This window comes from Nuphar pumila, chromosome 6 (assembly GCF_984573655.1).
Source record: "Nuphar pumila chromosome 6, dmNupPumi1.hap1.1, whole genome shotgun sequence".
Classification (NCBI taxonomy): Eukaryota; Viridiplantae; Streptophyta; class Magnoliopsida; order Nymphaeales; family Nymphaeaceae; genus Nuphar; species Nuphar pumila.
The window spans coordinates 112,319,073-112,338,008 of record NC_143254.1 but is presented as its reverse complement, the minus strand read 5'-3'; the positions used below and the strand labels follow the sequence as shown (position 1 = coordinate 112,338,008).

At 35.8% G+C, this 18,936-nt stretch overlaps 1 protein-coding gene across 1 annotated transcript in view; it reads left to right on the top strand.

Annotated features, from left to right (window-relative positions):
• The window catches only part of LOC149835743 (DHHA1 domain protein), a 38,502-nt gene that overhangs the window by 667 nt on the left and 18,899 nt on the right, over positions 1-18,936 (top strand). Inside the window, exons 2-4 of the mRNA XM_090010643.1 lie at positions 1,073-1,171; positions 1,373-1,724; positions 16,411-16,545. Coding sequence (XP_089866769.1) covers positions 1,073-1,171; positions 1,373-1,724; positions 16,411-16,545 — 586 coding nt within the window. The remainder of the gene's footprint in view (positions 1-1,072; positions 1,172-1,372; positions 1,725-16,410; positions 16,546-18,936) is intronic.

The following is an 18,936-nucleotide window of genomic DNA, read 5'->3' as shown; positions in this document are numbered from 1 at the left end:
CTCCGTCAGAATTTTTTTTGAAACCATATCAATACAAGTTGCAAGTAAGAACGCTCTTGAAACTTTTTAAGCCCTCAAGTACTGGTACCAATAACTCGTACCTGTACCAATAACCTTGTTTCTGGCAACTTTGGGAACCATTTAAGCCACATAAATTCTACTGCAAAACCAAATGTCTAAGCTAGAGTTTGATATTTTGTTTTTGTAGTAGATGGTACAAGGACATTCTTCTTTTGGCTTTAGAGGCAAACATGCACTTCAAAGGGACCACTACTTTATTAGGTCAGACATGCAAGGAAACAATGACTCTATCACCTTAGAAGCCATCTGTTACATAAATCTGCCTCTCCAATACTTAGTTATAGTATAAAAAAAAGTATGGATGGAATGGCACTGCAGAGTGTTGTACACAGTAACTAAATAAGTATCCATAGTTTGGATGCTGTGTCTGACACATATTGTTGGAAAAGAAGCATGTCTGTTTCCTGTCTGGCCATTTCAGCTGGTATTAGTGTCTAGTGTGTCCTATCTAATACTACCAGGATCTTGAATGATCCAGATAAAATATTGGGAGCAAAGCGTCACTTATTACAGAAATATCATTTATGAGTTTAATTAGGTAATAGGCACATGCTGTGTATGGTCAAGATATTATAAAACACAAGCTAACATGAGCTAATTGTAAGTAGTCAGAGGGGGTAAAGAAGCTTTCTGTTAGAAGAATGAAACATGAGTGCATTTGGAGTACTGCCATTTTGGCTTCATTCACAAGAAGATATAATGCAGGAATGCTTTATTATGGTTGTAGCCAACTTGTTGGAAGAGGGATGGGCATAATGCTCCATAAAATGTTTTAATGAGCACATGTTGGTTCAAGTTCCTTAAATGGTTCTTTATAATCTTATTATAATTGTTACCTTATGTGTTTATTTACATTTAACAATTTACAATATGTTTAAAGCAACATATGCGTAGCTTCATCTTCAATTTGATTAATTTCTAATTCATCTGACATGTCCATCTGAAACCAATATCACTAACACAATAAAAGTTTTCATGCTTCTCATTTCAGGTTAGAAGATCTTCCTGTAGGTGACCTTGATGATGTTTACCTCCTTGACTTTGTTGGTCCACCTGGTTTTGTCAGGGATATCTGTTCAAAAGTCAGAAGGTTATTTCCCTCCATTGTTGTTTTTACATTATCTGTTATTTCATTTTCGTCAACATTCAGATAGTAAAAGATGTATCCGGCAAGTTAAACAATTTCTATATGCTTTGGATTTACTTAATGGTAGAAAATGTAATACTATTGTATGTTTCTGCTCTTTTCACTAGGATATTGGCATGATGAGATGTGTATTTGTTATTGCAGAGTTATCATCTTGGATCATCACAAGACTGCACTTGAAATGTTTAGTAAAGATGATACCTTTTCACAAAATGTGATTAGGGTCATAGACATGAAAAGAAGTGGCGCAACAATTGCTTTCGATTTCTTCATGGAGAAGCTTTGTGAAAGATATAAAGGCAGTCTTGCTCGAGACACATATCTTGAGAAGTTGATTCCTGAGACTGGAATCAGTAGGATTACACAACTTTTCAAGTACATAGAGGATGCAGATCTTTGGAGGTGGGTTCTTCCAGATAGCGAAGCATTTAGTAGTGGGCTGAAAGATATCAATATAGAATACAACTGCAGACTAAATCCGAATTTATTTGGACAGGTTACATAACTTTCTGAAGTTTTAAAATCATGCTTGCACTGCAGATGTTTACGAGTTTACATGCTTTTGATATGATTCACTAGGACTTGGTAGGAGCAGAGGTGGAGGCACGAAAGAATGTCAATAACTCATGGTTTAACCTTTTATAGACATGAATGGAGAAATATGGTTTTCAAGCTGACTCATTGTAGATGGGCCAAGGACTCACAATGAAAATACTCTTTGTATCATTCACAAATTATGATAAACGCATAATGCCTTCTTTCAAAATAGTTCATTCCCATGGAGTGTAGTCTTCCATGGTACTACGAGCATTAAAGTTCTATATATCAAACTAATAGTATTATATTAGTGCTCTTTGAAGAATATTAAAAGCCAATAGTCCTTAGTGGCACACCATTCAGATCTTAACATGCATGTTTCATAAGATGCTAAATGGAATGGGACGATGATATTGCATGGTCATGAGGCCAGAGATATTATTGGATAATTTCCAAATGTTGTTGTTGTTGTTGTTGCTGCTGCTGCTGCAACCATCAAAGTTGCTGTCAAATATTAATATATTTGACCTAGACTTACGAAGTAGTCTAAGCTTGTAACACACTGGGAATGTATGTAACTAGGTTGTCAAACTAGATATAGGATTGGGTTGGGAGATATGGGGCTCTATTAGGTATTAGATGGGACTTGGGTCCATAAGGTTGGGGTCGTGTCTTGATTGGGGGTCTCTCCTTTTGTAATGAAATTATACTTGTTGAATGCTACCCACTTTAAGGGTGAATCGTAGGTTGCTTCTTCCTCTCTCTCTCTCTCTCTCTCTCTAAGAACTAATGAGCTAGAAACTATGCAGTCGAAAGCGATAGGCGGTGCCTAGTCGGTGGACCCCTAAAAAAACTAGTCAAGGACTAGGTCGGACTAATCGATACTCTAATTAAAATAAAAAAAATATACATAAAAACATGTTTAATTATTTTAGTAATAAGATGTTTTCATCACACAAGAACAAAACTACACATGCTTTCACAAAATATATCAATATGCATAATACATAACCAGAATATACATATATATAACTTTACACATACATGCGCACGCACACACACACACATATTCAATTATTCATAACATATTCAGTATAATCGACAAAATATGCTTTGGTCTTTCACAGAAGCACAATAACACATACATATATAAATGACATATTATATAATCCATAATACCAAACATGCTTTCAGGCTTTTATAGAAAAATTCATCAGAAACAAAATAACACACATGCAAAAAACACAATCAATTAAAACTGGGCATGCTTTCAACGTTTCGCAGAAAAAATCCCAAAAACAAACACACACATACAATATATAAATATATATATATATATACAATTACCTAAGCATGTTTTCATCATTTCACATAACAAATCGCACGAACACACACATATAATTATATATATATATATAAAATAACATAATATATATAATAATAAATTACTGAACTGCCCTCACACCTGGGCAGGGCAGCTTAGTTGTTGACTAGGCACCCTTTTTCCGAGCTCCACCATTGCCGTTGCCCCCCTTCTTCGACTGTCCTCCCTTGAACTGCTCCCACTTCTCATTCAGGATGGAAGCTGATTTGATAGCTTCGCTGAATGTTGTAGGACGACTAGTCATTACCGGAACATGTAGCCCATCTTTGAGCCCCCTCACATACTTCGTTTCCCTCGCCTTGTCGTCAGCAAACTTGTTGTAGCAATATCTCTCTAGGCTCCGGAATTTGGTGGTATAGTCCACCAAACTCATGTTCCTCTGCGTCAGTTCGAGGAACTGTTGTTGTATTCTTTTCCTGTCAAAGGAGGGAAAGTATGACTCCAAGAATTCCTCTCGGAAGGTCTCTTAGGGAATGGTCTCCTCAATAGAGTACTTCACCCTCCGCACTGTGTCCCACCAATTTTTGGCATCACCCTTCAAACGATATGCCAAAATCAGTTAGTCTGTCCTCTGGTACAGGTAGGACACGGAAAGCACGCTCGATCTCCTCAACCCAACTCTTAGCGGCTTTAGGGTCTACCTTCTCAAAGAAAGTTGACGGATCCAACTTCAGAAACTTCTCACACGTCACTGCACCTGTGTTTGAGGTCACAACTGATGCAGGGTGCACACACGTCGTGGTCTGAGCAGTCTGTACCTGAATATGTGTCGTCACAGTCTCAGCTAGATTGTTAAGAGCATTCGTCATAAAATCCCTCTGCTCCTACCAATTTTCAAGCACGCTAAAACGACCACGAGTATACATCTATAAAATCATTAAAAAACTATCGTTAAATTTTATACCTTAAGATCAAGCCTACCCCTTTAGGATTGATCCCGTTAAAGCAATACAATCATATCAAGCATACAATTTAAATCATCACACACTGATTTAAATATGATTGTCCATATAGTCAAAATAATTTTTTTATAATTTTAAAACAGTAAGGAAACAAAAATTCACAAGATATCCCTTACCAGTGATATAGAGACTGCTTCTAGAGTGCAAGTTTATGATCTGTATGGTGGTGGTTCTGACTAGCTTTGATACAAACTTTGTAATGACCCCAAACTGACCCTCGAAAAATGCATTTTTTTTAAACAATTGCGGAAAACCTCCTAAGGACCATGGCACATTACAAATTTAATTAACACAACCCAACAATAACTCCAGACAACATAAATCAAATTATGAATTGAAATTGAATTAAATTATATCAAATTGTCCACATTAAGGGTTCATAAAGTTTCTCAAAACAAAATATCTCAAGTATGTCAGAACCCAAGCCACCAGATCTATAACCCTCGAGTCCTCCAGCCATTTGGTCTCGCTATCATGGTGCCTCAGTGCCTGAAAAACATTTTTAGAAATTGGGTAAGAACCGAAGTCCTCGTACGAGACCCTCTAAATCAAGTACAAGTTTAAGAGTGATCACAAGTACATATCATCAGAACAAACTTACCATCCAAGCGGTTCAAACAAGCAATCAACAATTTCATGCTAAATTAAACATTTAGGGATGTATGAAATCAATGCTAAACATTTAGCGATGAATGAATCAATGCAACATGCATGAATAACTTTTTAAGTTAAATTATCAGAATTGCTTTTGCATGCGTATCCCTATTTAATGCACACAAATTTCATTTTCACTTTCTTACAAACCCGCAAATACTAAAAATGGAGCAAAGTTTTCGAGGTTCAAGGCAGTTCCTAGTCGTAGCTTAACACGCAAATTGTATTTTAATTACTGGGTTCTTTTCTTGTTCCTCGATCGATATCAGGAATCATCACTATCAATCGAAACATTAGGAATTATCACCTAATGTCAACATCCATTGACCTCACTTTCTTGGTATACCAATAATTACAGTTGAGTCAACAACATTACTCCCAGGCAAAGTGGCTGAAAGTTTCCTAGAACCGTGTCCGGGAACACGAACCAAATATCGAGTTCTTGAGGACAACAATGCACACGATGTTTAGTATCCTCACGGTCTCCTATGACTGCCATCCAAGGTTCCCATCCTTTCAGAGGGACACCAGAGAATAAAATTATTACACTTTTTTGTCTCTTTTACCATCTTAATTAATTAATTTTCAGATTTTTGATGCACAAGAGAAATCGTCATTCATAAAAAAATATATATATATATACATGTATATAAATTCGACATTATATAATTATGTATATACACATGAAATCAGATTTCCCTTTTTCCTCTAATATCTATACATAAATCAATTTATACGTATTTCTGTCCCGTAAAAATTTAGAGAGAAACCCATACCTTGATCGAAGCGTAAAAAACTAAAAAAAAAAATTGATGGATGCCTTAAAAAAATATTTTTCTTTTTCTTCTCCTTTTTTTATTTCTTTTCTTCTCTTTCTTTCTTTTTTCTCTCTCTCCTCACACAAGTTTTGCTTCTCTCTTGGTTTTTTTCTCTCTCACTCTCTCTCTATAGAACATGAGTTCTAAAGAGAGGGAGATACTAACCCTTTTTATATATATTTTTTATTATATTATTTTAAGTTTTTTTAATCTAGAAGGGGGTGACGTCCCCTCTAGATAATTACCTTAGAGAGTAGAGTTCTACTTAATATAGAACTCTACCTCTTCTAGATATTTAAATTAATTAAAAATTTATTTAATTATTTTATTATTAATATCCAAAAGAATATTCTAGAGGGTGTCACCCCCCTGGAAAGCCTTATGGAGTAGAGTTCTGCCCCTCATCCTATTTTAATTTAAAGGTTTACATTGATATAGTTTATGAAAAATAGAAGTGATATTTTTGAATTTTTTAAGAGTTTTTATGCCATAGTTGAGAACCAATTTGAAGCTAAGTTTAAAACTCTGCATACTAACTCTGTTGGTGAATACATTAACTATGTGTTTGAAAGATTTCTGTAAGAGAAGTGTGTGTGGTTCACCAAAAGTTCTGTTCCTATACTCCTAAGCAGAATGGTGTAGCTGAGAGAAAAAATAGACATATCTTGGAGACAATAAGCACTCTTCTATTTGGTGGAGAAGTGTCCAAAGTGTTTTGGGCAGATGCAGTTCAACTGAGCATTTATCAGATAAATCGTATACTTTCTACGGTACTTAAAGGCATATCCTCCTTTTAAAAACTGTATGAAAAAGTTCTAAACTATGATACGTTGAAGGTATTTGGTTGTGTATGCTTTGTTTTGCTTACGGACAGATACAAAGACAAGTTATCTCCTAATGTTGTAAAATGTTTTTTTCTTGGTTTCGCTAAGGGTAAAAAAGGATACAAGTGCTATGATCCAGTTGGGAAGAAAGTGTGGATATTTAGACATGTTTTTCAGGAGAATGTATTTTATTTTAGTCAGTATAGAGAAAATACAGAAAATGAAACTGACTTGTCCTTCTTGGTTCCCTTTGAAGAAAGAAAAGGTGGGAGAGAGTGGATGAAGAGTCAAGGGGAGCAAGTTCTGGTTAGAGATGATAGATTTGGTCAAACCTACTCAAGGAGACATGAAAGTGTGATTGAAATTCCATTTTTAGATCAAGTGAAAGAGCAGGGAAGTGAAGAGGCCAATCTTGATCCCATTCCTGCGACAACTGATTTGAGACAACAACAATAAAACTTTGAGTTACCATCTTCTTTTGCGTCTTCTTAGGTACGTAAAAGTTCTTGACCCTCTGTACTTCTGTCTTGTTTTGTGTCCTATAAGTCTTTTGCACCTCATCATTGTGCTTTCTTGAGGCTGAGTCCTAAGTAGAGGCAACAGGAAAGAAAGAGTGACAAAGCGCCATAGTTGTTGAAATGAATGCACTTGAAAGAATGCAGGCATGGGAACTAGTAAAACCTCCTTAAAAAAATATTATTGGTAGCAAATGGGTGTACAAGGTAAAAACAAAGGCAGATGGGTCAATGGAGAGATATAAAGGTAGATTGATAGCTAAGGGGTACAATCAGTGTTTTGAAATTGATTTTGCGAAAACTTTTGCTTCTGTGGCTCATATGACCACAATTCGTACGTTGCTAGCAATAGCTGCCATACATCACTGGGATCTTTGGCAGTTAGATGTCAAGAATGCATTCTTGAATGAGGTTTTACAAGAGGAAGTGTATATGGAATTACCACAAGGATACTCATATCCAAAAAGCAAAACTCTATATGGTCTCAAACAAGTGCCTCGAGCTTGGTTTGAGAAGTTCTGTTCAGCAGTAAGGTCACTTGGTTTTGATCAGAGCCATCACGATCCTGCTTTGTTTGTGTCTTCATCTATTCTTGGAAAGTGTATATTGCTTCTTTATGTAGATGATATGATTCTCACTGGAGATGACATAAAGAAGACTGAAGAGACCAAAAAAGAAGCTGGCCAATATGTTTAAGATGAAAGATTTAGGGTGTTTGAAGTATTTTCTTGGGCTTGAGACAATCTACTCTCAAAGGGAACTGCATTTGTCCCACCATAAGTATGCTACAGATTTGGTTGTAAAAGCAAAGATTGACAAATGATTCAAAACAAGTAAATTCTCCCATGGAGGCAAATTTGCATATGAGGGCAACTAATGGTGTTGGGCTAGAGGATCCTATAGTATACATACAATTAGTTAAGAGCCTTGTATATTTGACTATATCCAGACCAAATATAACTCATGAAGTTTATGTAGTGAGTCAATTTATGAGTGCTCCCAGACCAATTCATGTTTTTCTTGTCTTCGTCTTCGTCTGGCTAAGATTTGAGAGATTTTTGTGATGCTGATTTTGGAGGCTCCACTAGAGATTGACTTTCTATTATAGGGTTTTGTGTTTTTCTTGGTAGCTCCTTGATCTCGTGGAAAAGCAAGAAGCAACAAAGGGTTGCTTTGTCCTGTAGAAGCTGAATACAGAGCAATGATTTAAGTTGTGGCTGAGATTATTTTGATACGATGGCTATTAAAGGAATTGAGAATTCCATGTGTCAAGAAAATTTATCTATATTGGGACAATATGAGCGCTATTTATATTGCAAAAAATCCTGAGTTTCATGAGCGCACCCAGCACATTGAAATAGATTGTCATTATACAAGAAGAGATTATTAAGACAAGATTCTAGCTTTGGAGCATGCCAACTCAATGAATCAGACAGCAGATCTGTTTACAAAAAGTCTTTCTCCTTTGCATTTCAGTTCTTTCCTTTCCAAACTTGGAATGATTCCGTTACATCCTTCCAAGTTTGAAGGGTAGTATTGAAAGTCTATGTAATATAGTGTAGTATAAGTATGTGTAAAGTAATTTTATTAGACTATTATGTACATACCCTTCAAAGAAGGGGGTATACTAGTCTTTTTTAATTTCCTTTTTGATGTACTCTAAGGGGGTCGACCCTCTCACTTTGACACACACACACACGATACGTTATTGAATATCTTTTGGTTCTCTCCTCTCTTGAGTCTCCTCTATCCTAACTTCTCTCCCTCTACTTTCTCTCATTCTTTGTATATTCAATAATGAGCATTGTGATTGTGCTCATATTTGGGATTTCATTTCAGTGATTAATATATAAAGGGCTATGTAACAAGAGTACTGCCAGCCCCTTGTACCTGTGTGGTGGTTCTTGGGTACTTCAGGTATGGATCAACTGAGTTTTGGTTTTAACTCAACCCATTTCATTTATTTCATGATCCAACCAAAGTGTAGATAAAACTTGGGATCAAAAGAGTCCAATGTTAACTATATACTTTTTTATTATTAATTGTTAGTTAATTATATATGTTTATGATGTTTTGGACCTTTAGTTTGTATTTTCAGTTTACATCTCCATGTGCAAATCATTTTTGTAAAGTATAGTATAGGAAAAATACATGTCTATATATGTATGTATGTATAGCCATAATCTCATACCCATCCTTTTAGAAAATCCCATATCATACCCTATACCTGCACCTATACCTATGTTGAAATGAAATGGGGATCTTCAAAACACGAGCTTTGATTAACAAGAGCAAGTGTCAAGAATGACACTAAAGCATAACCCTTAAAAAGGGTATAATTGGAAACAAAATAAAAATAAACATGTATTCTTTATTGATATGAAAAACCAATTGCTTAAGAAGCATTGGAGTGAAATACAAGAGGGGCTGCACCCCTTTATATACACAGCTGAAAGAGGACTCAATAGAGCTGTTGAGCACAGTCCAACAACTCTATTTAGAGCTGTTGGAATGTGTCAGTCCAACAGCTCTATTAAGAGCTGTTGGACTGTGTCAGTCCAACAACTCTATTGCTAGTCAAGTCTGGACAGGACTTGACTAGCAACAGTCATTCTAGTTCAAACTGAACTAGATGACATAAAGACAAAAAATAAAAATAAAGGAAAAAAAATACAGAAAAGAAAGAAATTAAAAATGTATTTATATATATATATAATATAATATTATTATATATACATATATGTACAGTTTTACATTTTAACACTCCCCCTCAAACTTACGGTACAATGAGCGAAAGTTTGTCTAAGAGAAAGTGAAATCGGGGAGCAGCGAGAGGCTTTGTAAAGAGGTCTGCTAACTGATATTCTGAAGTGACATATGGCAGATCAATTATCCCGTGTAGATATTCCTCTCTGACGTAGTGACAATCCATTTCGATGTGTTTGGTGCGTTCGTGGAATGTTCTGTTACTGGCAATGTAGATCGCACTTTTGTTGTCACAACACATTTGTGAAGCCTTTGTTGCTTCAACTCCCATGTCAGCAAGCAGTCGTCGGAGCCAAACTACTTCCATGGTCGTGGTTGCCATGGCTCTGTATTCAGCTTCGGTGGATGAGAGAGATACCTTCTGCTGCTTTTTACACCTCCACGAGATTAATGATTCCCCTAAAAAGACACAAAAACCAGTGGTTGAGTGTCTGTTATTGGGATCACCTCCCCAATCAGCATCAGTATATGCAATTAAATCAAGAGAAGAGGAGGAAGATAAGAAAAGTCCTCGTGAAAGAGAGGACTTGATGTATCTGATAATACGCATGACTGCTCCCATATGAACAGAAGTAGGAGCATGTTGAAATTGACTTGCTGTATGAACAGCATGTGCTATATCTGGTCTGGTAATGGATAGATAGGAAAGTGCCCCGACAAGCTGTCTGTAAGGAGTAGGGTCTGCAAGAAGTTCTCCATCATCAATCTTCATTTTAACATTAACAACTTCTGGAGTGTCAACTTTCTTATCATCAGTAATACCAGACCTGAAAACAATATCAAAAGCAAATTTAGTCTGAGATAATAAATATCCTCTAGGAGAATAAGCAACTTCAATGCCTAAAAAATATCTCAACAAGCCCAAATCAGTCATTTCAAAATGAGATTTAAGAAGTGTTTTGATTGTTTCAACTCCCTGTTTATCGCTTCCGGTGATGATCATATCATCCACATAGAGAAGAAGCACAATGATCCCTGCATCAGAATTCTTAATAAACAAAGCAGTGTCAGTTAAACAGAATTGAAAACCAATATCAATCATAACACGACTAAACCTATCATACCAAGCTTTTGGTGCTTGTTTAAGTCCATAAAGAGCTTTTTCTAAGCGAAGGACTTTACCCTTAGGAATACTTAGACCAGGAGGGGGTTCCATATATACTTCTTCAACTAGCTTTCCATTTAAAAAAGCATTTTTGACATCCATTTGAAAAATAGACCATTTTTTGATAGAAGCTAAGGCAATTAAGGTTCGGACAGTAGTCATACGAGCCACCGGAGCAAAGGTTTCTTCATAATCAATCCCATATTCTTGGGCATAACCTTTGGCTACTAAACGGGCTTTATATCTTTCAAGAGTACCATCACTCTTGGTTTTAATTTTATAAACCCATCGACATCCTATAGTTTTCTTCCCTGGAGGAAGATCTTGAATATTCCATGTAGAAGCCTTTTCAAGTGCATCTAATTCAACTTTCATGGCTTCTATCCATTTGATATCATTTTTTGCTTGAAAATATGTGGATGGTTCTTCATATGAGTGAATTAATGCAATAACTGCCCTATATGTGGGTGAGAAAGACTCGTATGATACAAACTTTTCTGGAGGCCTCGAGATTCGGGATGATTGTCTAGTTGGAATGTTAGAATATTTCTCAAGTGCACATGGAGTATTAGACTCTTGTCGCCTGGAATATTGAATACTAGTATCTCTATGAACTTCTTCATTTTCAACATTAAGATCAATAATTCTTGGATCATCATCAAAGTTACAATCAAGGTCATATTCATCAGATGTTGATGTTAGATCTAGCAAAAAGGAGTACTCAGTGACGTCTTTTAATTTTCTAAAATCAAAGAAGCTCTCCTTTTCAAGAAAGGAAACATTTCTAGACACATATAGTTTATTATTTTTGAAGTCAAAACATCTATAACCTTTCTGGTTTTCAGCATATCCTAAAAAGGCACAGGGAATCGCACGAGGGGAAAGTTTATCATTTTTGTCAATAAATATGAAACATTTGCACCCAAATATTCTTAATCTAGAGTAGTCTGGAGAAATGTTCATAAGTTTTTCAATGGGAGTGATATTTTGTAACGAAGAAGATGGCATCCTATTAATGAGATAGGTGGCAGTTAAGGCAGCTTCTGCCCAAAAGTCTTTAGGGACTTGATTTGCTATTAATAAAGTTCTAGTGGTTTCTATAATATGGCGATGTTTTCGTTCTGCCAGTCCATTTTGTTGAGGTGTATAAGGACAAGATCTTTGATGTGTGATGCCATGCAATTTAAGATAATTTTGAAAATCTGTGGATAAAAACTCTCCCCCTGAATCTGTGCGAAAAATAGTAATATCATTTTGAAATTTGTTTTTAACCATATTATGAAAAGTTTGAAAGTATGAAAATACTTCAGACTTATGTTTGAGAAAGTACATCCACGTATGTCGGGAGAAATCATCGACAAAAATAACATAGTAAACAAATCCTCCTTTAGAAATTACTGGTGCAGGACCCCAAACATCCGAGTGTATTAATTCAAGTGGTCTTGAAGAGAAAAAGGTTCTGTTCTGAAATGGTAATCTTTTCATTTTGCCGAGAATACAATCTTTACAATCAAATGATTCAGAGTTACAAAATTTCCCTAGATTTGGAAAATGTTGGATTTTGGCTATATGTGGGTGACCAAGTCTCTTATGCCACAGTTCCAACTCTATTTTTTGAATATTATAACAAAAAGCTTTCTTCGGCATTTCCAAAAAATCCATGTAATAGAGTCCTCCTTCTCTATGGCCTTCCCCAATCAGCTTGCCTGACTGGCGATCCTGTACCCAACAACCATGAGAAGAAAAAGAAATATTACACCCATAATCAGAAATTTGAGATACAGATAAAAGATTTAAATTTAATTTGGGAACATGTCTAATTTCTGGAATAAAAAAATTTTTTGTTTTATAAATTTTTTCAAAATCTCCTATTCCTTCTATTTCAAGAGAAGTCCCATCAGCAGTAAAGACCTTTGACACACTTGTTTTATTTTTAACACATTTGGATAGACTTTGATTATTTGGGGTCATATGAAAAGATGCACCGGAGTCAAGAAGCCAAGAAATTTTACCTAAATCAGAAAAAGATGAGGCTGCTGCGCCGGTTGAAGCTTCAGATGAGGAAGAGGCACCTTTGATGAGAGGCTGAAGGATCTCCATTAGTTGGGCCAGGGAAACTGGTGCATCCTGATCTTTAGGCTCCGATCCAGCAATTGCAGCTCTTTTTTCTCTCAGCTCCTTAAGTTTGGGACATTGTGGCCTGTAGTGTCCCGGTTCATGACAGTGATGACAAATAACTTTCTTCTTATCATAGTCACCATTTTGTCGGTTAAAGTGAGGAGGCCTATATGATCGAACATGATTCCCTGGTCTAGACACGGCTAAAACGGAATCATCTTCAATTTTTAAAGAACCTTTCCGGAGACGATTTTCTTCCATTGTTAACTCTTCAATAGTTTCAACAATAGAAGGAATTTTTCCCCGGTGAAGTAGGGCCGATTTAGTGGTTTCAAATTCCGGCCTTAATCCAGTGATAAACTGGTAAAAATGTTCAACATCGAGTTGTTTCTGACGAAGCTCGATGTCTTCGGCACAATGCCACTTTGGTTCTAAAAGGGAAAGTTCTTCCCAAAGTTCGGACAACCCATTGTAATATTCACGAATAGTTTTGTCTCCTTGTGTCATCATTCGAACTTTTTCCTGGAGGTTGCACACGTGTGCAATATCTTTAAGGGAATACATATTCTTAAGGTATTCCCATGCCTTATCGGCATGATCAAATTTGGCAAGACTTGAGCATTTTTTAATGTCAACGCTATTGATAAGCCATGACATTATCTTCGCATGAGATATTCTCCATTCTTTCCATTTCTTCTCGTATGAGGCAATAACCTTGATTTTCTCTTCTTCTGATAGAGGGACGTCTTTATCTCCCTCCTTTTTAGTAAGAGATAGCTTAGGTTCCGAATCGGAACCATCCACAATCCCCCATAAGCCTTTTCCCCATATATGGTGCTTCATGATTGAAGCCCATGTTACATAGTTCGTATCGCTTAGTTTCATAGGCATGATGGTGACTTTATCATTGTCATCCATCGATTACAAGGAGAGAAAAAATAGGGATAGAAGAGAAACAAGAAGGAAAATGAGAAAGAAAGAAAAAAAAACAATACAACAAGATGTGAAATCTTCTCCAATGAAGTGATAAAACACTTCTCTTCAAGTGGCGAACACTTTTGCAAACGGGCACGGAAACCGAGGCAGCTTTTCCTCAAGATTTAGTACTTCCGCGGCTCTGATACCATGAAATGAAATGGGGATCTTCGAAACACGAGCTTTGATTAACAAGAGCAAGTGTCAAGAATGACACTAAAGCATAACCCTTAAAAAGGGTATAATTGGAAACAAAATAAAAATAAACATGTATTCTTTATTGATATGAAAAACCAATTGCTTAAGAAGCATTGGAGTGAAATACAAGAGGGGCTGCACCCCTTTATATACACAGCTGAAAGAGGACTCAATAGAGCTGTTGAGCACAGTCCAACAGCTCTATTTAGAGCTGTTGGAATGTGTCAGTCCAACAGCTCTATTAAGAGCTGTTGGACTGTGTCAGTCCAACAGCTCTATTGCTAGTCAAGTCTGGACAGGACTTGACTAGCAACAGTCATTCTAGTTCAAACTGAACTAGATGACATAAAGACAAAAAATAAAAATAAAGGAAAAAAAATACAGAAAAGAAAGAAATTAAAAATGTATTTATATATATATATATAATATAATATTATTATATATACATATATGTACAGTTTTACATTTTAACATATGTGACGTATATAAGGGGATATAAAACAAAGTCAAAATGGAGTATCCATGTGACGTGATCTCAGAAGGGGAAGGAAGAGGAATTGTTACGACTCTAGAACTACAAAAGTGGGATATGGTTTCTAACAGGAAATGGGCCTGGGGTTGAGAATGGATGTACCTGGTTGTATAGAACTAGATTGGGCAGATGTGGAGTTGGATAAAGTATTAGGTACGATCCTGGTCTGTAGGGTTAGGGTGGTATCTTAGCAAGCGTTCTCTCTTGTAATGAGATTATGCTTGTTGAATGTTAGGGAGGTTCACTCTCACTAAGAGTAAATTTGAAGCCGTTTCTTCCTCAAATTAGAACCTCTCTCTCTCTCTCAATCCTTGTTGAACATTGGATCATAACAAATCAGGACTCAATGTTGGTTTATTTCTCATTGTAACCTGGATGGACCAAATGGATGGTGGGATGAGCTTCTGAAAATCTCGAAATTTTATGGTTCATGAAGCTTCAGCCATTGTCTTTGTAAAGGGATATTTCTTTCTTTATTTGTTAGATAGTTAAAGGGAACATTGAAACCCATTTCCTACGTACCAAATCTATCTTTTAAACAACAAAATTGGTTGCTTGGGGACACAAAGGCATGGATTATCACATAAAATTAGATTGATTGATTTTACATTTGACGTGCATGCAATGGCTATAGATAGTTTTGTAACCTGCCACTTGTATAATAAGGTTTAGGTTACTGATCTCCTCGAGTGTAAGGACTGATGGTTATAGTATCCATATTCACTCCAATTCTGTTGAACTTTCATGGTTAAAACTGCTAAAAATATTGAAGATAGAATTGTGTATCGTGTTTTTATTTGTTGAAACTTGAAACAATGCCAATGGTTTGCCCAAACATAGAAGGTATAGTAATCTTTAGAACACTTAATATACTGAATGGTTCTGCATCCTTTTGTAGTTCCCAGTGTGCTAAGATGAACTTGAAAAGTGTTACAACATAATTTTGAAGTCTTTATGCACTTTGTGCACTTCATGGAAACACTTATAGATTAAATGAAAGGCATTAGGACTAGAAAAAGGAATGTCACTAACAAGGCTAAACTTGTAAATGCATAAAGTTTCTATTTTTGCTTGAAATATGCATTTGGAAAAATGAAATATGAGAAGTTTGTCATAATTATATGCAACTCAAAAACTAGTCTGCAAGACTGCAATGAAAATTTCAAAATCTAAACAATTGTACAGAATCAAAACAGAAAAACTAGGCAGTCTGGGCTGCCCAATTTTTTTCCTTACTAGTCTAAGCCTCAAAAAGTCCACAATCAATAATGGAAAAATAGTCTTACCAGCCGAGTAGTACAACATCATAAGAATGACTCATTAACTGCTGTCTGATATTTATAAGCAAGGAAAGTCTTACAAGATCAGTGCATTCCGTCATTTGAGAATCTCTACTGGGGCCTCTTTATTCAATATGAATACTATATGAAATTAACTTCATTTTTGTTTTCTGAAACATAAACCTGTACTACCATTTTAGACTGTAGTGCATTGATTAAAACTCCATAGATTTTATGCTAGTGTGAATTTGGTTGCAATAAACAGAATGGTATTTAAAAAGGTTAAAATACTGTATATCTGTATACAAATTTACTTGTTTTGAGGCGTTTACCTTTTTTTCCATGTCCAGATGACATAATCTGCTTCCAAAACAAATGAATGTATACCTAAAATTCCTATTTGTTTTCTATAGCAAAATGGTAAATCAAACATGCTGATAGTTTTTGAGCTTGAGAGGTGAAGTTGCTTAAACCTTGCCGCTAATTTTGCTTCTTGAGCTGATATTTTGGGCAGTTATTATCATTGGATCCCCTAAACGTAATTTGCCAAGGCAAGATAAGTTTATTGCACAAGCAAAAGTTAATTGATCAGGCTCTTGAACACTCCTATGAAATTTCACTCAGAAGGGGACTTCATGGAAATTGCTTGGTATGTGTGTCTCTTTGTTCTTCTTTCATATAATTTTGTCTTTTAACTATGACTCTGTTTTCCATATGTATTTGCTATTGAAATCTGTTGGTTGTTTAGTTTTTGTTATTTGCTTTTTCATCAGCTTGTATTGATGTTTAGCCTAGTTGTATCTTATTGTTGAGTATGACAACTCATTTTGACAGTTAATTTGATCTTTATAGACTCCCACTATAGTAAGGGACATATATTAGTATTTGATCTATTGATCTTAATCAAATATAACAACTTATTTGGTAGTCAAATTTGATCTTAGTCAAGGATACAAGTGCACATACATGTCATATGTGTGTGTGGTGGGGTGGGCAATGTTTGCTGCCTATTTAAGCAAGCTCTCCTTTTGTGTATGAGCTTAGAACCAGCCAGCTCGAACTGCTGGGAGCTAGATAAAGTGGAGATGATCTAGTGGCAGCTATGTGATAAGCCAATGCATAGTCAATTGAAGTGTCACCTTTATATAATTTATAAACATGGCATAATTGTGTATTACACCGTGTTTGGTGCTGAAGTGATAAGATGATAGAGTAATTGTGGCTTCTGATGGATTTAGATGTGGCTGACAAATCAAAAGAATGGCAAGAGCTATTTATACAAATGGATCCCAAAACGTTTAATCAAGGGAATAATCTTAATACAGATCATCTGCTGCAATGACCTGCCGCTAGCCATGAATCAAACTGATAGAATATTAAACAGAGTGAATCTTTGATATCATGGTGTTAATCCTTGAATAATTGTGGCGTAATACCAAGCATTAACTATAAGATCTGCAGATCTGCACCAGAAACACAGTTTGTAAGAAAAAAGAGAGAGGAAGAAGAAAAGGCTGCAGCAACAGATTCTCCACACCCTTCCTCATGGGTCGTGGGTTTCTTTATATTAACCATTAGGGTACATTCCAATAATGCTCCTAGTTATAATACATAGAAAAGATATATAATACGGTCAATAAAAGAAGCACTAAAATACAGTTACAAGCAGAAACATGATACTCAAAGCATGTCAATCAATCTGGATCTGGATCCAGACCCAGAAGCTCACATCTCAATACCCTCCCTCAAGTTGTGCATGGTAAGAATCATAAACAACTTGCTCTTCAGTTACCAAAACCTTTCCTTAGTTAATCCTTTTGTATACAAATCTGTAACTTGATCACGAGTCTTAACGAATTGAGTACAAATCTCCCCACTTTCAACTTTGCTTCTAATAAAGTGCTGATCTATCTCTAGATGCTTCGTTTTTCCATGTTGAATAGTATTGGGAGATATCTTGATCGTACTTTGATTATCACCAAATAAGATAGAACTTGACATCTGTTGATATAAATCATATAATAGATATCTGATCCAAATGATTTCAGATGCTTCTACCACCATTGACATGTATTCAGCTTTAGTACTCGATCGAGCTACTGCCTTCTGCTTTTTACTGCTCCATGAGATCGGGTTCTTCCCAATAAAAACACAATACCCAGAAACATTCTTTCATCCGAATCCCTTGCCCAATCAACATGTGAAAAGGCTATAACTGATAAAGCAACTTTATCAGTATCGTTTCTCTGATAACAAAGCCCATCACCAAGAGTGTTTTTCAGATATCTAAGGATTCTTTTGACAGCCTTAACATGAGTCACACAAGGGCAATGCATAAACTAAGAAACTTGATTGACTACATAAACAATATCATGATGAGTAAAAGTAGGATATTGGAGCATACCCATAATACTTCTATACCTTGTAAGATCATAAAAAATGTCTCCTTTATCACGTCTAAGTTTCTGTTGCAAAACACTTGGAGTGAATATCGGCTTGCAATCTTTCATTCTAGCTTGATTGAGTAAATCAATAGTGTACTTATGTTGAGTCTTTTCCTTGATCAACCTCAACGCCTAAAAAATATTTAAGGTCTCCTAAGTCTTTCATTTTGAATCTACTATTTGGCACATTCTTGACATCATCAATATGGTCTTTGGAATTTTCTGCAACTATGATACCATCAACATAAATGAGTAATACTGTAATCCATTTGTCATCTTTGTAGATTAACAAAGAATGATCCAAATGAGATTTGCAAAAAACCATGCTGATGGATTTCAAGTGAAAAACTCTCAAACCATGATCGAGAAGCCTGTTTTAGCCCATATAGAGCCTTGTTCAAATTACACACATAGTTGGTTGAATCTTTCTCATTATACCATTGCGGCTTCTCCATGTACACCTCTTCCTTGAGGTCTCCGTGCAAGAACACATTTTTAACATCTAGTTTGTAACGACCCCAACTGACCCTCAGTAAAAATAGTGATTTTTTTTTAAAACAATTGCGGAAACTCACCCAAGGATCCGATACCTCACA